Source organism: Schistocerca serialis, chromosome 9, assembly GCF_023864345.2.
Source record: "Schistocerca serialis cubense isolate TAMUIC-IGC-003099 chromosome 9, iqSchSeri2.2, whole genome shotgun sequence".
Classification (NCBI taxonomy): Eukaryota; Metazoa; Arthropoda; class Insecta; order Orthoptera; family Acrididae; genus Schistocerca; species Schistocerca serialis.
Window position 1 is genome coordinate 425,650,042 of NC_064646.1, and position 24,670 is coordinate 425,674,711.

A 24,670-nucleotide genomic window follows, 5' to 3' on the forward strand; every position below is an offset into this window, starting at 1 on the left:
CCTCCCCACCAACAGCAAGGTCCATGGTTCATGGGGGGCTAAAACATTTATTGCTGCCAAACTACAAAAGATAGAAATGTAATTCCAACATTCCTGGAAAGATAAAAGTTGAAATTTTTATGCAGTAAGTGGGAGCATCATGTGTTACCTGACAAATATTAAAACTGTGACTCATTTCCTGCCACAAACAGAGCAGCTGGTCTCTTGTTATCAGATTCACAGCTTCAGCATCACAACGTTGCAGCCTTTCAAGAGTGTCAGGCATGGGGGGATAAAAATGCGGTCCTTTACACAACCCCTCAGATAAAAGCTACAAGGGTAAAAGTCAGGGGACCTGGGAGGCCACCAGCAATGAAGTTCATCTTCTGCTCTCACTCTTCCAATCCATAATCCAGGAATGGTATCATTCAGGTAATGTCAGACACGCTTTAGGAAATTCTCTAAGCAGGTTCGACATTACCTGGGTGGTTTATAGTATTGTTGTAAGATGGCCTGCACCTACGAAAATTTCAGTTTCCACACTGTCTGTGTAGCTCAATGGCTCTCAAAGTTCATAGACGTGATTTCATTCCTCATTTGCATCTCAATTATTTTCTTTTGCCACTCAACAGATTTGCTTTTTGTTTCCAGTCATAAAAGTAAGAAATACTTTATTTTAGCGTTTGTTTTTCTTTTGGTTTAACTATGTCTGCTTTATTTATGATGATTTATAAGCAAAAGAAAAGTCTTTTTCTGTCTTATTTATCACTGAAGGAAATGAAATGAAGCCAGGTTAACGGATAACAAGGAAAATGTATTAACCAACCTGGAGCTCTACACCATGTGTTGTTTGGTAGATCTGTGAAGACAGCACTAGCTGTCACTTTCCATGTACTTTTGTCATAGCAGTTCTCTAGATGGCCAAGGGCAAAAAGAGCAGGAGCATCATTGGCTGAAGCCCCACAGTTATGGTACATGTTTGCTTCCATGTATGTTATGGTTCCATCATCCTCCACTCCAACCTAAAAAGAAATGCAGATTTGAATTAATCAATTGCTGAAATTCAATTTTAACAAATATAAAACAAAACACAACCCTTGATCATCACTGGAAGTAATGTGTGTTCTGTGTGTTCTATTAAAAATAGTTATTTATGTAGCACCACTCCGGAGATGGGAACTTGCTCTTCAATATATCCTCTCTTCCCGTTATCCACCAGGCCTCAATCTCCGCTAATTTCAAGTTGCCGCCACTCATACCTCACCTGTCATTCAACAACATCTTTGCCTCTGCACTTCTGCCTCGACTGACATCTCTGCCCAAACTCTTTGTCTTTAAATATGTCTGCTTGTGTCTGTATATGTGTGGATGGATATGTGTGTGTGTGCGAGTGTATACCCGTCCTTTTTTCCCCCTAAGGTAAGTCTTTCCGCTCCCGGGATTGGAATGACTCCTTACTCTCTCCCTTAAAACCCACATCCTTTCGTCTTTCCCTCTCCTTCCCTCTTTCCTGATGAGGCAACAGTTTGTTGCGAAAGCTTGAATTTTGTGTGTATGTTTGTGTTTGTTTGTGTGTCTGTCGACCTGCCAGCACTTTCATTTGGTAAGTCACATCATCTTTGTTTTTAGATATATATTTCCTACGTGGAATGTTTCCCTCTATTATAACTATATATATATATATATATATATATATATATATATATATAGACACACACATACACTCCTGGAAATGGAAAAAAGAACACATTGACACCGGTGTGTCAGACCCACCATACTTGCTCCGGACACTGCGAGAGGGCTGTACAAGCAATGATCACACGCACGGCACAGCGGACACACCAGGAACCGCGGTGTTGGCCGTCGAATGGCGCTAGCTGCGCAGCATTTGTGCACCGCCGCCGTCAGTGTCAGCCAGTTTGCCGTGGCATACGGAGCTCCATCGTAGTCTTTAACACTGGTAGCATGCTGCGACAGCGTGGACGTGAACCGTATGTGCAGTTGACGGACTTTGAGCGAGGGCATATAGTGGGCATGTGGGAGGCCGGGTGGACGTACCGCCGAATTGTTCAACACGTGGAGCATGAGGTCTCCACAGTACATCGATGTTGTCGCCAGTGGTCGGCGGAAGGTGCACGTGCCCGTCGACCTGGGACCGGTCCGCAGCGACGCACGGATGCACGCCAAGACCGTAGGATCCTACGCAGTGCCGTAGGGGACTGCCCCGCCACTTCCCAGCAAATTAGGGACACTGTTGCTCCTGGGGTATCGGCGAGGACCATTCGCAACTGTCTCCATGAAGCTGGGCTACGGTCCTGCACACCGTTAGGCCGTCTTCCGCTCACGCCCCAACATCGTGCAGCCCACCTCCAGTGGTGTCGCGACAGGCGTGAATGGAGGGACGAATGGAGACGTGTCGTCTTCAGCGATGAGAGTCGCTTCTGCCTTGGTGCCAATGATGGTCGTATGCGTGTTTGGCGCCGTGCAGGTGAGCGCCACAATCAGGACTGCATACGACCGAGGCACACAGGGCCAACACCCGGCATCATGGTGTGGGGAGCGATATCCTACACTGGCCGTACACCACTGGTGATCGTCGAGGGGACACTGAATAGTGCACGGTACATCCAAACCGTCATCGAACCCATCGTTCTACCATTCCTAGACCGGCAAGGGAACTTGCTGTTCCAACAGGACAATGCACGTCTGCATGTATCCCGTGCCACCCAACGTGCTCTAGAAGGTGTAAGTCAACTACCCTGGCCAGCAAGATCTCCGGATCTGTCCCCCATTGAGCATGTTTGGGACTGGATGAAGCGTCGTCTCACGCGGTCTGCACGTCCAGCACGAACGCTGGTCCAACTGAGGCACCAGGTGGAAATGGCATGGCAAGCCGTTCCACAGGACTACATCCAGCATCTCTACGATCGTCTCCATGGGAGAATAGCAGCCTGCATTGCTGCGAAAGGTGGATATACACTGTACTAGTGCCGACATTGTGCATGCTCTGTTGCCTGTGTCTATGTGCCTGTGGTTCTGTCAGTGTGATCATGTGATGTATCTGACCCCAGGAATGTGTCAATAAAGTTTCCCCTTCCTGGGACAATGAATTCACGGTGTTCTTATTTCAATTTCCAGGAGTGTATTAAAGATGATGTGACTTACCAAACGAAAGTGCTGGCAGGTCGGTAGACACACAAACAAACACAAACATACACACAAAATTCAAGGTTTCACAACCAACGGTTGCTTCATCAGGAAAGAGGGAAGGAGAGGGAAAGACGAAAGGATGTGGGTTTTAAGGGAGATGGTAAGGAGTCATTCCAATCCCGAGAGCGGAAAGACTTACCTTAGGGAGAAAAAAGGACAGGTATACACTCGCACACACACCCATATCCAACCGCACATACTTTTCTCCCTAAGGTAAGTCTTTCCGCTCCCGGGATTGGAATGACTCCTTACCCTCTCCCTTAAAACCCACATCCTTTCATCTTTCCCTCTCCTTCCCTCTTTCCTGATGAAGCAACCGTTGGTTGCGAAAGCTTGAATTTTGTGTGTATGTTTGTGTTTGTTTGTGTGTCTATCGACCTGCCAGCGCTTTTGTTCGGTAAGTCACCTCATCTTTGTTTTTATATATAATTTTTCCCACGTGGAATGTTTCCTTCTATTATATATATATATATATATATATATATATATATATATATATATATATATATATATATATATATATATATATATATATATATATATATATATATATATATACACACACACATTTAACTGTGTCAGTTATGACAACATATTACACCTTCCAGAGTGATGACATTGAGGTATTTCTTTGGAAAGTGCACAGAAGGTCCAGAACATGCAGCACATTTTGCGTTGGCTGATGACACTCTGGAGTTTTGGTGACTGGAGCTCACTGTTTACTTGAATCTGATATGGGTGGTCAGGGATCCATTTTCTTCAGCAGAAAGGCTGGCTTGGCTCTGTTGATAGAATGGTCTTCTGGCCAGTGGTGTTCCAATAACAAAATGTTGATCAGACCATGAATGTATCAGATTTGGTCAACAATAGATAGGCTGTAGAGATTTTTTCAGAGTATCATGTCCTATGTACCTACATGAAGAGGTCATGAGTTCAGGATGGATGAAGGCAAATGTTGAACATTTGTTGGTTTAAATGATACCATCTTCTGTGCAATTTGAAAATGATAGCTTGGATGCCACACTCCACTGGTGTTGGTTGGAAAAATCAATTGGAAGTCTACTTGCTGTGCCTTAAGTCATTTCATTTCTGCAGTGGTACGATTACGTTCTGGAATCACATAAGCACGGAGACCCATTACAATTGTTGGCAGATCAACCTAGTCATCTGAAAGTCAGGCTCTTAATGCTGCCTTGATGTTGCAATGCCATCATTCAACTTTGCTGTCTGCTGCTGGATAGTAAGCAGTGGTTTTGATGCAGTGTATACCTAGGGTCCTTGTGAAGTGAGGGAACAATTGATACTCAAACTGCCATCACATGTCAGTGGTGAAGCTATATAGTACTCCAAAATATATGATTCATGATAATAAGGGAGTGCTGGCAACACTTACTGCAGAGATGTCCTTTAGTGGAACTGTCTCTGGCAGACATGTAAACCTCTCAATCTTCATTAAGAGAGGCCTTGAGAGCAACACCTATATGCGTGTGTGAGAGAAGGGACTGTCAACTTCATTGAAATCCCACAAGTACAGGTTGTATGATTTGAAATTGTTGCTTGTTGACAGCAAACCCATGTTTTTGCCCAGAGCTTTACACATTATTTCAATGAAGGCCAAATGAAACTTTATAGAATCAAGCCCACTGTACCTTTGATGCCACTGAGAGCCAAGTCATTTAATGCCAAATGTGCTGCCAATCATGATCGTAAGGCTATAGTTATGTTGCATGGCCGGCCGAAGTGGCCGTGCGGTTAAAGGCACTGCAGTCTGGAACCGCAAGACCGCTACGGTCGCAGGTTCGAATCCTGCCTCGGGCATGGATGTTTGTGATGTCCTTAGGTTAGTTCGGTTTAACTAGTTCTAAGTTCTAGGGGACTAATGACCTCAGCAGTTGAGTCCAATAGTGCTCAGAACCATTTGAATCATTTTTTTATGTTGCATGTCAGCAAGATACCTGAAGAGAAATGCAAGTATTTCAGGTGTTCCTTCTCAACACTGGTGTATGGAAGCACCTGCTGCAGCAGGAACAGACACAACACAGAAGTCTAGCAGCACTGTGAGGTTTCAGGGAGTGCATTTCATTGGCATGGACCAAATATGGGACACCAGGAATCTGACATTACCATGATAGATGGCTGCAGCAGGTGTGGACGGCAAAGTGAACACCTATACCACCATGAGACTGCAGGGAATGCACTTCATGGGTGCAGAAGAAATATGGAACACCATGAAGAGATCACCACCATGGGAGAAAGATTCAGTGGGTATTAATGGAATAGAGAACACCCGGAGCAACTCAGAAGTGCAACTTGTGGTTGTGGACAAAAGATGTAACACTCAGTCTGTAACAGGTGGCAGCTGGAACTCCAGGCTCCACCCACACATAAATTAGGAACCTTGCACACAGGCAGCCAGTCTCAGGGAAGGCTTTACATTATTCACAAGTCCCTCTGGGAAGGAAATGCACCTAAAGATGTAACTACTGGACAAGCTGTGACACAGCAAAGAGAGGATGGCGAGCTCTCTCAACTTCCTCCTCAGATGCATAGAAGGAGATGTGGTACCTGTATTCACCAAATTAAACATCATATAGTGTCAAGGGTAGCTAACAGGATAAAGCATCATGCCAGTATTGCTCAGATAAGGGAAAAGATCCAGACAGGTGACAAAGACTTGACGTCACCTCTAGGGAGCTGCTGTGTCTACATCTGTACTTGAAAGCCAATTTAGCACAAGAGGATTTGGACAGGACAGACAGTGTATCATGGTCACTAGCAGCATCCATCAAGCACAGCACTACACTCCAACAATTGGAAAAATTTGAGCACATGAACGACAGAGTGGAACAAACACATGACAGCTACAAGGCAGTAAATCTGCATAATCGAACTTTGGATGAAGCCACCCAGAAGATACTTGGAAGGAATCTTGACTTTACAGTCACTCTCAGAGACCTACCAGTCGCCAGCTTCATCAGTTCTGTGGAGAAAGTAGTCAACACACTACCTTCAAGTGTGACAGAAGAGGTTCCAAAAGAGACAAGCAGGTCATTAACCAGAGCTAGCCCACGCAAAATGAATATATCAAAAGATGAGAAGATGGCCCTCATGAAGTTGTGAGATGATGACAGCACACTACTATTACACATGAACAAAGGGAATTCTATAGTCATACTGTAGAAGCCTGGCTATGATCTGAAGAACCATCAACGTCTAGAGGACTCTGCTTGTAATCCACTAGAATATGACCCCACCGATATTATGAACAGTAACAATAAGGCTCCATTTAAGGAAAAAGGATGGCCTGATTAAGTTGTCAAGTAACTGAAATTGAAGGTACCTTTACCATCCAGACCATATAACTAACCAACTACAGCTGAATAGGCTTTGGAAGGCCCAACAATATTGACCAAGCCTTCTTCAGCCATTAGACATCACTGGATGCAGATATGGAGGGGCATGGGGTCAGCACACTGCTCTCCTAGCCATTGTCAGCGTTCACAAGGAGCTGCTACTTCTCAATCCAGTAGTGCCTCAATTGGCATCTCAGAGGCTGAGTGCACACCAATTGCCAAGAGTGCCCAACAGATCCAGAAGGTCACACATCAAAGTGCCAGCCAAGCCCAACAGCAATTAACTTTGGTGATTTGATGGGAATCAATGTTACCACTGTGGCAATGCCATTGGCTATTCAGAGTATATAACTACTCAAAATCCACAAAGGTGTACAGCTCTGTGCCATCGTGAGCAACTTTGGTACAGCCACCTACCCAACATATAATTTTCTTAAGAAGATGTTAGCACCATATGTGGGATAGTGCATCCACCACATCCACAACTTGTTGGACTTTGTGGAACATCTCAAAAACTCATGTATCACAGATGCAGATATCACAGTCAGTTTTGATGTGGCATCCATGTTCACCAGTGTAACACTCTTGGGCTCACTTGATTTGATTAGTGAGAGGTTTTATGGAAGTTTACTGGATGTTTTACCACATATTTTAACTTTGACGTACTTCCTATATGAAGGTCAATTATATGAGCAGACTGAAGGTGTGATGAAGGGAACAAGAAGAAGAGACCAGGAAAGTATCTTTTCCACCACATGCAGGGCCTATCTCTGCTCTGCCAGGATCAGTAGAATCTTGCAGAAACAATAGAGCAAATGTGTGTTCCACCTAGCCAACAAATTCAGGGCTCTTCTTGGAAAGATCAAGGATGATCTGCAGTTAAGAAAACATGGTTCACCTCATTCCTTGTGAATGCAGTACATCTTATATTGGTCAAACCACCAAAACAGTGGACATAAGATATGAGAAACACCAAAGGTGTTCTAGGCTCACAGAGGCCACAAAATCAGCAATAGCAGAACACTGCCCAGGGCATGAATGCACCATGGAGTATGAAATCATATCTTTACATTTTTTCACCATAAAGGTGATATTTTCACTGATAAATGCAATGTTTCTGTACTGATGTTGTTCAGTGGTTAGTTTGCCTGGAAAATGTTGGGCTTACCAGTTTTGATTTCTTGTAAAAATAATAATTTATTTAGCATCACAGGAAGAAACATATATATTTTTTAATATCAGTTGCAATTCAAATGTTAAACAACTAAGAAACAAAGGTTCAGTTATTCAAATATGAGTCTATAATTCACAGGGTTTACATTTCACCGTATGTGTTAGAGCCGCAGTATCATGTCAATCCATTCATTCTCTTACATCTCCACTGATCTATAAGACAGAAACTGTAAGGAGGTTAGATTATATTTTTGAACATTAGTACTATGGTGAGGAACAATAGTATAAAGCTGTACAGTCTATACTGAATTTACTTCTAACAGTGTTATATAAGTCGTCATTAATTCGTTGCCTTCTTATACATCACGTGCAAATCTGAATGAGGACACACACCTGTTCATATTTTGCTAAAGTTTATGAACTCTCACAGCAACAGGTAGACTAACTTCAAGTACTGATTAGTCACCCATCTTGTTCAAGAAACTATAAGACAATATGAGTGAAATCTATTTTCATATTTTTACAGTGAAAATTGCTTGCACTTAAACAAATCTACCCATGTGGTTGATGACTAGTGAAACTCGTTTCCTACTTAAGATATATGTGTGACTATTTTGTACTTTGTAAATAAAATCATATGTCTCATAATGCCCTGGAATGTGTATTAAATACATTTCATATAGAAACTTGCACCCAGCAATGCTGCACAGAGATGATCCTGTCTTATTTAAATTTCGCTCTATATGAAGACTCAAATTCAGATTTTTGCATTTGTGGGCAGTTTTCTAGCAACTGGGTCATCCCAGTGCACTTCATGACCTAATTAAAAGTTTTGATCTGTCATAAGTTCTTTGCGGACTTTTCTGATGTCATCATGACTCTCCTCTTTCATAACCACAGTTTTAGGAGAAAAGACATGGCAAAGAAGGGCTTAGCAACCATGTAGGTATTGATTTTGGAATGGAATTTTTACTCTGTTAAAACTGAAATCCTGACATATTAAAATTGTCTCTAGGACTGAAACTTAAACCCAGACTAGTATCTTTCATGGACAGCACTACCAGATATCAGTTCCAGTCACAATGTGTCACATAGTTTTAAACTGTGGTGAAAAATTTGTCAGCATCTTATGACAACTGTTGTTTCACTGCACTAATTTGGGACCAGGCCAGTTTATTGCAAGCTTGCAGGGGGCATCTTTGTCAGCATGTGAACAAAAAAGATTTATTCCTGTGTGTCTTGTCACACAATGATATATGAACCTGTAATATATCACTAACTCTTTCTGTGAGTGACATGATATTTTTATGCAGAGTAGTTCCCCCCCCCCCCTTTTCACATCTTTCTTAGCCTTTGGAGTAATTAGGTCTAATGTCTTTCATCAATTCATTTGTTTACTTAATAGTTCCTTTTCTCATGACTGTTGTCACAACTTAACTTGTCTTATGCTGTCTGCTATGATCAACTATTCCAGCAATGCCTTGGGCAGATCCTGCTACATCAAATGGAGAATTATCTATGAGATAATGCATGTCATAAGTAAACTAACATGACCCACTGTCCAATTTTCTATATCAGTATTATAAGCCTGTCACTGCCAGTTATGATAAACAGGAACAATAATAGTATCAATACTGTTAACACTTGGGGAGGCCAGAGGATAAAATAGTAGTAGTAGTAGTAGTAGTAGTAGCTTTATTCATCTGTAGATCTCTTTTCACACGGATATAGGACATGTCAAAGTATTTACAAATTTAGGTCAAATTAAATTAAGCTAATTCATATACACATATATTTACAGACTTCTAGTTAGAGACAATCATTAGATTTACTCCTGGTACACAATACTTTTTTTACAAATAACTTATTAAATAATGTAATACCATATTGTTCACTCATATCTCACTATCAGCCACTGCACACACTATACACACGTTGTTTCATAATACTTCACTCACTACACACACACACACACACACACACACACACACACACACACACACACACACACACACACACTGGTGATCTCTGGGCCATTTTCTGTACCGCAACTTCCCATTTGCTATCCTGAAAAGCTGAGTTAGTATCGCTACATAATGATTGAGATGTTGAGATCAGAAAGAGGAAGAGGTGTTAGTATTGTGCTATGCATAGCTTGGGGGTAAGAAATTCTAGAAAGGAAAAAAATAGGGAAAAAAACATAAAGTGTAGGTGTTATGTGGAATGTTGGATATTTTATAATCATTATCATTATTATTATTATTATTTATATAATATTTTTCACCAAACCCCTACTCTGTTTTAGCTAAGTAATCCTTCAATGTATAAAATGTATTGCATAACAGGTACTTATTACAGTCATTACATCTATGATATGTATCATGCATACTTCACCACATTTGTGACTTCAGTTTTCTAATTAGCACCTGTTCCTCAGAACTTCAGGAATGGGAACATCTTACACAGCTTTGCTGTTACCACTTGGCCCTGCTCAATTCATACTTAACTCATCTGTTGCTGCCTACATGCCCTTTGCCCACAATTCCACACATCCTTCCACCTATTCCCACCATTGTCCTCAGAGTCTTCTCATTCATCTTCTCCTTTTCTTCAACGTGCCACTGGCAATCACAGCAGAGAGCTCAGCTGTGGCATTGGCGGCTTCATGGTAGTCAGTGTGTTAAAAAGAAACTGAATATGTAACAGTAGGTCAACTTTTGAAGTAGTTTTCTCTTACCATTGTTTATATTCCAGCCAGGATTTTCCATTATAGCAAAATAATGTTGAAATGGATCTCAAAGTGTAAAGATTTGCTGTTACAGAATAGTTGTCACATGTGACAACAACTGCCTCAGAGGTTTTGCATTTCTGTCTCCCAAGAAAGGCAATGCAGTATTTTTGAATTAGTTGATTTCATAAGTAAATCACTGACAGTGTGAACTCCAACCATTGTCTTCTCTCATCATCTAGAATTAAGGGCAACCTGTCACTAATTATCTTACTGATGCAGTAGACAGTATAGTCAGCTTCTGGGCCGTGGGTGATCCACTTTCTTTTTAGTTCAGGGAGCATTGTATGATCTCATGAAAATTATTTGAAGTTGGATAGTTACTGCAGAACTTATTATGATCTGAAACATTTCTAATATGTGAATACTTTAGATTGAAGATCCTAATGCAGATATCAGGGTGTCCTCAAATTGATCATCTCTTTATATCATATCAACTACATTTCTTTTGTGCTTGTATTTAGTTGAGCTAATTGTTCACACTCTTGGCTCAGCTGCCTTTTGCTCAAGTCTGCGTAAGAAGAAGTGTGTGAGTCCTACACTGCAGGAAGCTCTCAAGAACGGCAACACATACTTAAGTTATTGTGCTCACAGTTGATGTACATGACAGTCAATGTTATAGTGTTTTGGTCAGCATGTTTTGATGATAGGCAGCCCTCATATGATGTGTTATTTTGTACTAATGAATGTCTTGTGGTACAAGTAGGGACTTATAAGATCTTCACACCAACCTCAGGATGATCTTCTTCAGTTGGATGTCCTCATATTTCAACTATAAGTCGATACTGAATATTGAAGTGTCATTAAAATTAACTGTTTCTGTCAAGAATAACACAGGGTTTCATAATCAGTCACAAGTGAATCAAGCTGATTGGCTATTCTGGGTTATTTAAATATTGGCATTTTAAGTATACAAATTTTTATCTTAAGACTCTAAACTAAATTAAACTACTTCTGAACAGGCTATGAAGGCCCAATGGTACTGACCGGCCACCATGTCATCCTCAGCCCATAGGAGTCACTGGATGCGGATATGGAGAGGCATGTGGTCAACACACTGCTCTCCCAGCTGTATGTCAGTTTCCAAGACTGGAGCCGCTACTTCTCAATCAAGTAGCTCCTTAGTTTTCCCTCACAAGGGCTGAGTGCACCCCGCTTGCCAACAGCACTTGGCAGTCTGGATGGTCACCCATCGAAGAGCTAGCCCAGCCCGCCAGCTCTTAACTTCAGTGATCAGGTTTTTATTTGTTTCACCAAAATTGAAATAGTCACTGGTGACAACTGATAGTTACAAGTTTGGAATTTGAATCTTGACTGTTAGCTTATTTTTACTTCCACTTCTAATTTATTTCTTCAGGCCTCTAACTTTCATTTTCTTCTAAATAAAACAATGTTGTAAAAGTGCTGGCCCAAGGAATTAGGAGTTTGGTACCAGCCTAGTTAACTTCATGTTCCAGTAAAATCATCATCAAAAGCTGATAAAAACAGTGTAGGAATACTTTCTGCTTGTGGGCTAAGTTATTAAGATTATGTGCTCTTGTATTACCCTCTCCTTTCCCATTTAATTCAAGATTTTATTAGTTAGTTTGGCAAGATGTACAGCTTAAAATGAGTATGAAACAGAGATGTCTGACAATATTTGTATGGATGATTGTTGCTCCAAGGACATTTCAGAATTCTGACACTGAACAAATTCTCCATGAAGCTCCTCCCAGCTTCCAATAAGATGCATTGTTACACTGCCACCATATCCTGCAACAGCCCAATTGCTTGAATATTTCCCATTTGCTTCCTGTATTCACTCCATTTTATTTGCATTTGAACACTGTATTTATTTTCACTTTCTTAACTACATATTTTCACTCACACTAGCTCTTATCTTTGTTACTTCCTTTGTCCTTCCTGATTAAGTTTATGGATTCACTTTTCATTAACTTCAGCACCAATGCATGTACTTCTCCTTCTCCATATCTTCATTCAAACGAAATTCTAATTTCTTCTGTATTTCCAGATTTATGTAACTTTTCCTTTGATAAATGCTGTTACAGTTATTATTACTGGTTCCTTTCATTCAGGATACAGCATGGGATGTACCATAATTGGAGGATGCACAGCATGTCAAGTAAGAAACTTGAGATCTACAAAGATGTATTACTGGGTGTCTGGTCAAGCCAAAAGTTCGGTTTTTATGTGCAATATTTCGACATCTATGCCAATACCATGCAAACTACTCTGAAATGCATACAACAGGGTACTGCCCCTTGTACCACATAATAGCATTTCTTCCTCTTCAGTCTGTGATGGAGTGCAAGAGGAAAGATTGCTTGGAAGCCTCTGTGCACATTGAAAGTCTAATACTGCCTTTGCAGCTCCTATAGTTGTGATACGTGGGGGCTGGAAAATATTCCTAGATTCCTCACTTAATACTTGTTCTTTAAACTTCATAAGAAACCTTTCATGGGACAGTTGGTGTCTATCTTCAAGAGTTTTCTTATTCAGGTTTCTCAGCATTTCTTTAATGCTTACCTGCGAGTCAAACAAACCAGTGACCACTTGTGCTGCTCTTTTTGTATATCTTCAGTATGAACAGTTAGTCTTCTCTTACAGTTGGAATACATGTAAGTAATATTTTAGTATGCATCACAAAAGCGTTTCATGAATAATCTTTTTTGTAGACCATCTGTATTACACAGTATTCTGTCAATAATCTGAAGTCTGCTACCTGCCTTAACCAGGAATGACCTTATGTGATCATTACATTTCGCATCTCTACACATTGCTACACTCAAGTATTTGTATGAATTGACTCATTCTAAGTGTAGCTAATTGGTAGTGAAATCATAGGATACTGCATTTTTGCATTTCATAAAGTGCACAATTATATGTTTCTGGTAGGATATTTGTGTGATAACTGCATCAACTGTAAGAAATCACATATTACTATTAATATTATCTACCACATCATTAAGATACAACATGAATGTTAAGGGCATAACACATTTTCCTGCAGTTTGTCTGTAATACATTTACATCCACTGATGACTCTCCATCCAAGATCGTATGCTACATCCTGCTTAGCAAGAAATCCACAATCCAATCATAAATATGATTATATATCCATAATAAGTGTTGGAGTGGTGTGAGTCAAATTCTTTTTGGCAATCAAGAAATATAGCATCCCGATAATTGCCTTCATTTGTGACTTTCAGGATTTCACACAAATAGAGCACAAGTCAAATTTCCCATGACCAGCATTTTTTGAATCCATGCTGATTAGCACAGAAGAGATCATTCTGTGCATGAAATCATATTGACTGACCTGACCCAAAAAATGGAATTTCGATCGGGCTGAAATCTGAAAAATATTTCTTCTCAATTACCTTGTGAAAAACTCAGAAACCACAACAAGACATTACATCTCAGGTAATATTTGACAGTTTCTAAGCAATAAAACACAAAATCATATTTACTTACTTCATAATCTATAGCACAGTCATGTCTTTTTCCTATTGATTCCATGTTTGTTTCAAGTGGAAGAATGAAGCGAACTGGCCTGTTCTGAAGATGTGCTGCTAGAGCACAGGCTGTGCTAACCAACATGTTCCGTGAAATTTTAGCACCATAGGCTCCACCAAGTCTTCTCACCTGGACATTTATGCTGTTAACAAGAAAAACACATCATGATTTATGAAGTATTACAATATTTTTCAACAGTTCACCTCTCCTTTACCACATTACTCATATACACACATATTCAGCAAGAGAAGATTTCAAATCCTAACATACAAATCATGAATTTGGTTCTTAAGTTTTTCAAGTGAATACTAGAATAGAATCTTATGTTCTGGAAGCAATGTTTCAAAGCACACAGAAAAACTGGATCATTCGAGCTCCTTACACAGAACAGTTCACACAGTAAAATATTGGGAGATAAAGCCAGATCATGTTGGAGAGGATTTGCCAATAAGCAACTATTAATTTGCTCATTAAATGCACACTTCAGGAACAAAGTGAAGCTGAACTTATGGTATGGTTCTAGCTACCTGCCTCATTTTACAACAGACAAATCTATATCTAGGTCTATCTGAGTGATATGTAGGGGGTGTATAACCTTAAGTTATCATTTAATGTCACTTCTTGAAACTTTGGTAGCAGACTTCTTGGGACAGTTTGTGTCTATCTTCAAGAGTCTTCCCATTCAGTTTCTTCAGTATCTCTGTGGCAATCTTCCATCCCCTTCTCTGTATACATTCAGAATCCACTGTTAGTGCTGTTTGGTATGGGCCCCACACATGTGAGCAATATTCTAGAACCAGTTGTACAAGTGATTAGTAAGCAATCCCTATATTGACTGATTGCACTTCCCCAGTATTCTACGAATAAACTGAAATCTACCACCTGCTTTACCCATGCCTGAGCCTAAGTGATCGTTCCATTTCATATCCCTTCAAAGTGTTACACCTGAGTATTTGTACTTGTATGAGTTGTCTGATTCCAACCATTATTCATCAATATTATATTCATAGGATGCTTTACTTTTTTCATTTTTTTAAGTGCACAATTTTACATTTTTGAACAGTTAAAGCAAGTTACCAGTCTTTGCACATCTTTGGAAGTTTATCAGGTTCTGACTGAACACTTATGCAGCTTCTTTCAGGTAGTACTTTATTACTTTGCATCATCTGCAAATAGTCTGAAGTTACCATTAGTACTGTCTGCAAAGTCATTGATATACAACATGAACAGCTAGGGTCCCAACACGCTTCCCTGTGGCACACCCAAAGATACTTTTACATCTGACAATGACTCTCCAACTGAGATAAATGTTCTAAGATAACATTTGCGTCCTCCCTACCAAAAAATTGTCAAACCAGTAACACATTTTGCTTGATACCTCATATGAACAAATCCTTGATGATAAGCATTGATGTGCTGCTGAGTCAAATGAATTTTGAAATCAAGAAATACTGTATCTACCTAACTACCTTGATCCAATCTTCATATTACTGATTAATATTATTTGTGGTTATGTAGGCTAAATACACCTACATCTACACAGATACTCCTCAAGCCACTGTAGGGTGCATGGCAGAGGGTACCCAATAACACTATTAGTTATTTTCTTCATTTCCTTTCCTGTTCCACTTGCAGACAGAGTTAGGGAAAAATGATCATTATGATCATCTATATGTCTCCATATGAGCCCTAATTTCTCATATCTCATCCTTGTGGTCCTTACGTACAATGTATGTTGGCAACAGTAGAATTGTTTGCCAGTCAGATACATATGCTGGTTCTCTAAATTCTCTCAGGTGTTTCTTGAAAAGAATGTTGCCTTTCCTCCAGGGATTCCCGTGAAGCATCTCCATAAGACTTACATGTTGTTCAAATCTACTGGTAATAAATCTAGCAGCCTGCCTCTGAAGTGCGTCAATGTTTTCCTTCAGTCTGACCAGTTAGAGATCCCAAACACTAAAGCAGTACTCAAGCATAGGTTGCACCAGCATTCTATATGTGGTTCTATTTACTGCTGAACCATTCTTTGCTAAAATTCTCCCTATAAAATGAAGCCAACTATTTGCCTGCCCTACCACACTTCTCACATGCTTGTTCCATCACATATCACTTTACAATGTTATACCCAGATATTTGAACAACTTGACTGTGTCCAGCAGGACACTAGCAATACTGCATCTGAACATTACAGGTTTGATCTTCCTACTCATATGCATTAACGTACATTTTTCCACATGAATGACTAGGTGTCATTCATGACACCAACTGGAAATCTTGTCTAAGCTGACTTGTGTCTTCCTACAGTCACTCAACCTCAGTGCCTTACCATACACCATGACATCATCACCAAACAACTGCAGATCAGTGCCCACACTATCTGCCAAATCATACATGTTTATAGAGAACAACAGCCATCCTATCACGTTCCCTGGGACTCTCCTGATGAAAACCTGGTCTCTGATGAACACTCACCATTGAGGACAACATATTGGGTTCTATTATTTAAGAATACTTTGTGAAAGTATTAATGTTTTAATGTTGTAGTATATATGAATACATATGTATTGTTCATATCCTTTGAAGGTTGTCTGTCACATGTTTCATAAATTCTTTGGTTCATTTTTGCTGTAGCTGTGATGATCTCTGGCTATATTTTGAAATGTGCAGTTGGTGTTTTGTATAATATTGTCATACTGTGTGATGCTTAATAAATGATTCATTTCTAAAATGGCATTTGATGATTTGTCAAAATGATAGTAGATGTGCATGGTTGATAATGTTTGTATGAAGTGTGACAGTTGTGCCGAATTTGGAAAAACATTACTCGACCACACAGAAGTGCAAAGACAAGACAATAAGCTACACAAGATATATAACAAGCACTCAGCTGAAAACATTGATCTGCTTAGACATAAATTCCATAACATTGTGTGGGAAGCATCTGGAGGTATATAAGGTAATCTAGCCAAATTTGATGATGTACAAACTCAGCTTTCATTGTTGGACAAGCCGATTGATGACAGTGACCTTTGTGCACAAGATTTGCAAACTTCGCCAAAAGAGTTCAATTACATTTATATTACATGGCATGATCTACCTAATGTAGAGTAGACATGGAATAAATTACAAAAATGGTGTTTTAATTATGGACTAAGAATTACAGATCGTGATGACAAAAGTGTTGCTATAGCAATGATGTTGAAAATGGAGATTAACAAACTGCAACAGAAGCGCAAACAAACCTCCTCTGAAGCACATTCGCTAAAAGTGCCTGATTATAAAAGGAATGAAGACAGAAAATGCTTTTCATGTGGTAAAGTAGGTCACTTATCAAAATAGTGTAAGACAGGGTTGGTTTGTTTTAAATGTAAGAAAAAGGACCATTGATCAAATGAATGTAGTAGCGTAGACAAAAGAGAAGATTCTGCTATGTTGTTAACTAATGTAATATCAGTGGATAATTCAAGAAGCTGCAGCTACACAGACATTTCAAAATCTGTGGAAACAGTATCAATAGTGAGACACAACCGTTTTTCACTAGATGTGAATACACTGGAGTGTGATGAGTAGTACATTGACAGCGGTGCAACACATCACCTAACAAATCAGTGTGATTGTCACACTACATATGAACAATTTGAAACTCCAAGGAAGATGGATAGTGCCAAGAATGGTGTACATATTGAAGCATTTGGTAGGCTGAATTGATGTACAAGTGTTCAATGGACAGACATGGACAGAATGATATTTTGAAGATGTTTGGTTTTGACCTGATGGATCCTGTAACTTGTTTTCTGTTAAGAAAGCTGCACAGAAGGGAATAAAACAAATAATCCAAAATGATGGCAAATTATGGGTTTTTCTCAAAAACGATATTGCAATTGCTATGAAAATGAGCTTTATCGTTTGGCTGTGAAGGTTGTTCATCAAGAAAAGTCTTGTGTTGTTACTGAAACTGTTGACACTTTACAGAGGTGGCATGAAAAAATGGGTCATCAAAATAAACACTATGTGCACCAATTTTTGAAGGATCATGGTGTAGAGACAACAATTGATAACAGTTTTTGTGCAGGGTGCATCTATGATAAACATCACCAGATGCTGTCTCGTGAAAGAGTGCAGAAACCCACTAAACCTGGAGGTTAGTGTATGCAGATGTTCATGGTCTGATGGAAGAAAATGATCTGCAGAGTCATTGATACTTTGCTGTTTTTAAGGATGATTTTCCAGTTTTAGAGGAACATACCTTTTGTGACACAAAGATGAAATTAAAGAAAAGTTGCCACTGTTCGTTAAAATGATAAAGACTCAGGCTGATGTTACTGTGAAAGAATTACGTACCGATGGTGGCAAGGAGTTCCATAGTAAAGATGTGCAAAAATTTGGACTGAAACATTCAATCACAGCACCATATATGCCTCAACAGAATGGAATTGCTGAAAGGGGAAATAGAATCATGTGTGAGATGGCAAGTTCTTGGCTTTAGTCTGCTGAACATCTGCCAATAGCATTGTCGGGTGAAGCTGTTCTGGCTGCAACATACATTTTGAATCAGGTGGGTCCCACAAAAAAAAAAGGTAAAACTCCAATTGAAATATTTTTGAAGAAAGAAGGTCGTTTTGATAATTTGGTGATATTTGGAACTGAATTCTATGCTTAGGTTCCTACACAGAAACGGAAGAAGTTTGATGCTAAATCTTCAAAAGTTTCAAAAGGATATGTGGTTGGTTATGATGATTGTGGGAACCATGTCTATTTTCCTGAAAAAAAAAAAAAAAAAAGGTGCGAGTGTATTTGCAGAGATGTAAAGTTCAATTGCAAGCCATTACAGGAACCTCTTATTGGTACTCAAAAGTCTAAAAGGTTTGTTGAAATATCAGCTATAGATAAGAACACAGATTTTTGGAGACTGAGCAAGAAGATGTTGATTTTGAAGAGGATTGCATGAACCAAGATGTAGCTACAAGTGATGAAAGTGTTAACAGCCAGTCATATGACACTGACCAAGAAGTTGGAAGTAACTTAGAAGCAAGAAATGAGGAAAGAGGAAGCCACAATTTACATGAACAGCGAAATTTGAAGAAACCATCTTTTTACTGTGAAGATTCAGTTGATCAACCAAGAATGATGTTTCTTTGTGAGACACCAAGAAGCTATAAAGAGGCATTGCAGTCAGAGAATTCTGAAGAATGGAAGAATGCAATGGAGGAAGACATGGATGCTCTAAAGAAAAATGGAACATGGGAATTAGTTTACAAAATTAAACCAAACAGCATGATCGGAAATCAATGAGTCTTTGCTACAAAATTAAATGCAAATAATGATGTTGTTCGATATAAGGCTCGACTGGTGGCAAGAGGATATACTTAATGGTTTTGAGTAGATTATGTTGACACGTTTATCCCTGTTGCAAGATTTGAGACAATGAGATGCCTTTTGAGTGTTGCAATTCAACATGATTGGTGTATAAGGCAATTTGATGTGTGGACAGCATTTCTCAATGGTATTTTGAAGGAAGAAATCTACATGAGTGAACCAGAGGGATTTGATGATGGTACAGGACGGGTGTGTACGTTACTGAAGAGTCTATATGGTTTAAAGCAAGCCTCAAAATGCTGGTATGAATGTCTTCTTGGGTTCCTTACTGAATGTAACTTATGGGAGAGCAGTTTGGATCCATGTATGTTTTATGGTGAAAACCTGGTATTATTGTTTTATGTTGATAATGGATTTACTATGGGCTCTACTGATGTCACAACTAAATTCATTGAACAGTTGGGTAAACATTTTCAAATCAGTGTAGAAAAAGTTGATTACTTCTTGGGTTTATAAATAAAGAGATTTGACAACTGTATTGAAATAAATCAGTTTGCATATGTGAAGGGGAGTTTGGAGAAATATGATATGATGGATGCAAAACCATTGTCTTTACCCATTTGAACCAGGATGGACACCAGGTGAGTCACCTCCTTTTAATCATATGCTGTTAATGTTGCCTCAAGAGTTCAAGACTCTCCAACTCAGGCACACTTTGCATTACTCAAATGAATATTTAGATATCTTAAATCAACAATTACAGATGGCATTAAGTTTACGAAGGATAAAGACTGTAGTATTGAAACCTATAGTGATGCTAACCATGGTGGGGACAGAGGCACTAGACGATCAACAAGTGGCATCCTGCTCAAGTTCCATGGGGGGTCAGTTGTCTGGAAAAGTAAATTACAGCAGTGTGTTGCTCTTTCTTCAATGGAGGCAGAATATGTGGCTTCAAGTGAAGCTTGCAAATCACTTGTATGGTTAGACTAACTTCTGAAAGAAATTGGAGCTGTTGATGAGTCATCAGTTCATGTTTTACAAATTTATAACCAAAGTGCTATCAAATTTATTAATGGATCAAAGTTTTATGAAAGATCAAAACACATAGAGACAAGGTAGCATTACATTCATAAACTGGTTAGAGAGAGGAAGATTGAAGTGAATTACATACCAACTGGTGGACAGGCAGCAGACATTCTGACAAAAGGGGTACCATTCACAAAGTTACTAATCATGAAGGAACTTGTTCATGTAGGTCTACTTCATCATATATATAAAACATTTCAGGAGAGTGTGAAAGTATTAATGTTTCACTGTTGTTATATATGTATGTATACATATGTATTGTTCACATTCTTTGAAGGTTGTCTGTCACATGTCTCATAAATTCTTTGGTTCATTTTTGCTGTAGTTGTGATGATATCTGGCTATGTTTTTAAATGTGCAGTTGGTGTTTCATGTCATATTGTCATACTGTGCGATGCTTACTAAATGATTCATTTCTAAAATGGCATTTGATGATTTACCAACACACTTCAAGCCACTGAGATATCTGTGAACTTATTCCATATGCTCATACATTCATTGACAGCCTGCAATGGGGAACCGTGTCAAATGCTTTCCAGAAATCTAGAAATATACAATCTGCCTGTTGTCCTTCATCCACAGTTCACAGTATATCAAGTGAGAAAAGGACAAGCTGAGTTTCACATGAGTGAGGCTCTCTAAAACTATGGTGATCTGAGGACATAAGCTTCTCAGACTCAAGAAAGTTTATTATATTCAAAATGAGAATATGTTCAAGGATTCTGCAGCAAACAGAAGTTAGGGACATTGGTCTGTAATTTTGCAGGCCGATTCTTTTACCCTTCACCTGCACCTTTTTCCAGTTGTTTGGGACTTTGTGCTGGGTGAGAGATTTACAATAAATGTAAACTAGGTAAGGAGCGAATATCATAGAGTATTCTTTGTAAAATCAAACCGGGATTCTGTCCAGACCTGGTGACTAATTTTCAAATCTTTCAGCTGCTTCTCTGTTCCAGGGATGTTTATTACTATGCCATCCATACAGGAGTTGGTCTGATGGTATGTCTGTATGATTCTCCTATGTGAATGACTTCTTGAATGTGAAATTTAAAACTTTGACTTACGTTTTGATATCTTCAACTGCTGCACCAGACTGGTCAACAAGGGATTGAATAGTAGCCTTGATCCATTTAACAATTTTGCATATGACCAGAATTTCCTTGGATTCTCTGCAAGGTCTTTTGCTGAGGTGTGACAGTGGTAGTTGTATGCCTCATGCATAGATCTTTTCACAGATGCCTGAATCTCTACTAACCTTGGCTTGTCACCATCTGTGCTTTCCCTTTTGAACCAGGAGTGCAACAACCTCTGCTTCCTCAATATCCTCATAATTCCATTATTAAATCATGGTGGCTCTTTTCCATCCATTATCGACTTACTGGGCATATAACTCTCTAGACCAAAATTTACAGTCTGCTTAAACTTTGCCCATAATTCCTCTGCACCCATCTTACTGGAACTAGGTGATGCCAATTCACTGACTAAGGGAGATACTAAAAACTGCTTATCACTCTATCTAGCAGAAACACTCTCCTAGCCTTGTTGACTTATTTATAGTCATTCATAGTCATAGTAGCTGTAATGACATCATGATCGCTAATCCCTGTTTCTATACTGACATTGTCGATACGGTCCTGTCTATATGTAATTACGAGGTTTAAGATATTTCTGTTGTATGTGAGTTGCTGAGCTAACTGTTCAAGACAGTTTTCAGAAAATGTGTTGAAAAGTATTTCACATGACTATCTGTCTGTACTCACCCCCCCCCCCCCCCCCCCCTCCCCCGCAATGAATCCATAGACGTCCATGTCTGTATTCGGTAGGTTAAAATCACCTCCAACTAGTATTGCATGATCTGCTTATTTACATGCTATTGATCCTAGACTTTCTTTGAATGGCTTCAGAACCATCACAACAGAATTGGGTGGCTGGTAAAAACATACAACAATTAAATTGGTTTCACCTACACCTGTTATACATCACCAAATAACTTCACTGTCACACTCACTAGAGACAATATCTTTGCCAGCTGCAGTGAACACTCCTCCTCCTATAGCCTATTATCTGTCTTTCCCATAAGTGTTCCATGACATGCTAAATATCTCAGAGATTTACACTTTGGATTTCAGCCAGTTCTCGGTCCTGAGAATAATTTGAGTGTGAGAGCTTCCCTGGAAGTCAGTAAATTCAGGAATTTTATTACAAACACTTTAACAGTTTACTGATAAAATTATGTCAGTTGAAGTGTTGTTATTCTGAATGCTGTTTGACATTCCTTGCTGCATACTGACTAGGTGAGTGTTGATCAGAGCACCTCAAACTACTCCCTAGCCGAAAAAAACCCTCAGGTGCACTCCACAAGTACTCTCCTAGCTGCTCTGTTTGTGTAGTTAACACCTGACCTATCAAGGGGATGCCTATAAATCCCCACACGATAACACATGCCTTTAAATCTGCAACCAAGATCACCACAGAGTCAAGGAAACCTTTCGTTGAGACTCTCCACTTGCCTCCAAACCAAAGAACCCCGATCAACTCTGGGACAAAGTTGCAAATTGTGAGCTCTGCTTGTACCTCATGTGGAAGGCCACCAGTCTTCAGCACATCCCACCAGTCACCTGTAAGAACTGAGGATTGCCTTAGAACTCATGCAGCAAGCATCATTGGTGCTGACATGAGCCACAACATGCAGATGAATGCACCCTGCACACTCGATAGCTGCAGACAGGGTCACCTCCACATCTCGGATGGGGCCTCCCTGGCAGACATACTGAGCACACAATGGCTTCCTTTCCTGCCATGAACACTGTCTGCCTAAGGGACCCCATAGTGTGCCTAGCATTGGAGCTACCAATAACTAGTAAATCACTGCCCCATGTACCTCATCAGACCCAGCTGAAGGAGTGGCCACCTGTCCGCTCACAGGGTGAATTTCCACGAACTGCTGCCAGCTTCTCCTGTGTCAACACACAGTATGCACACATCCTAGCAAGACTGACTGAAGAAGTAAGCTACAAAAGTGAACAGAATTCTGTATATGCAACTTGCTACCTGCTGATGTGTCATGAACAGATGCGGATACATTCTAGTAAATTAGCTTGATAGCCACTACTTGGTGGTGGGGAGTACGCCTGCTGTTCCCTCAGTTATATTAAATAGCTGCTGCTTATCTCCTACTGTTGTCTTAATATTTAATTTCATATATAAATACTTTCAAAGAAAATAGTTACCTTCATCTGTATCATTTTTAGCAGTGCTGTTAACCACCTGCAGCAGAAGACTTGCTTTATTAGTGATCCAAGATTTTTCCTATTTTAAGTAGTGCTATGCTTTGGCACACTAATTTAAGGTGTCCCTATCTCAGCTACGTACAAAAACTGTGTATTTTGCACATGTATTTATGCATATAACACTACTTCAGTTTTTTCTTCTGTGTGACACTGCATGTACAAGACATGTCAATTTCCTTAAAATGAATTCTTACTGCTCCATTCTATTGAATAAATATTTTATACCTTAGATGCCTTTTCCCAAAAGATTATTCCCTTGGACAACAGAGAGTGAAAATATGAAACCTAACCAACACTCCAGTTGGATTCAACACAATGGAGGGCTCTTCTGAGAGCAAAAAATGCTTAACTGAGCATCTGTCTATGTACTGCACTTATTTCAACTTGTCGCGCTGTTAGACACCAACAAATGTAGCCCATATTATTGCATGTAGTGTATGACTCAAATCCAAAAGCAAGGTTGTCAATGAGGGATAATGCTTAGCACTGAAAGTGTGTTTATTATGGACAGCAGTGTACAGAAAAATCAGATCTGCCTCGTGTATGCAGAGTGCTGATATTTATACAGACATCAAATAGTCCAGAATATAGAAAAATTACAACCATAAGAAATTTCTAGAAATTTTTAGAAATACTAAATGGTAAACAACAAATATTTCCTGTTGACTGTATCTGAACTAGAGAACCACAGCCTGTTAGCCATTGACAATAACTCGAACTTCACACTGTGTGCAGCACAGCTTGTGGATAGACACCCACAGCATGTTAGCCACTGATGATAACTGCAACTCCACACTGCATGCATCACAGCTCATTGCAGTGCTCTTGCTGCTGGAGAAACAATGACCATCTGTTTCACAAGCTACAGCATCCCACGTCTAGGTCTTGTCTGTGGTACTCTGTATGGCAGTGTTGTGGAATCCTCATGTTGTAGTTGTGTTGTTATATCCACTTCA

At 39.6% G+C, this 24,670-nt stretch overlaps 1 protein-coding gene across 2 annotated transcripts in view; it reads right to left on the bottom strand.

Annotated features, from left to right (window-relative positions):
* Window positions 1–24,670, bottom strand: part of LOC126419914 (uncharacterized) — a 257,958-nt gene that overhangs the window by 52,878 nt on the left and 180,410 nt on the right. For both annotated transcript variants that reach the window (XM_050087192.1, XM_050087193.1), the window contains exons 17-18: window positions 13,978–14,161; window positions 806–1,001 (exon numbers count right to left, since the gene is read on the bottom strand). In XM_050087192.1, coding sequence (XP_049943149.1) covers window positions 806–1,001; window positions 13,978–14,161 — 380 coding nt within the window. The remainder of the gene's footprint in view (window positions 1–805; window positions 1,002–13,977; window positions 14,162–24,670) is intronic.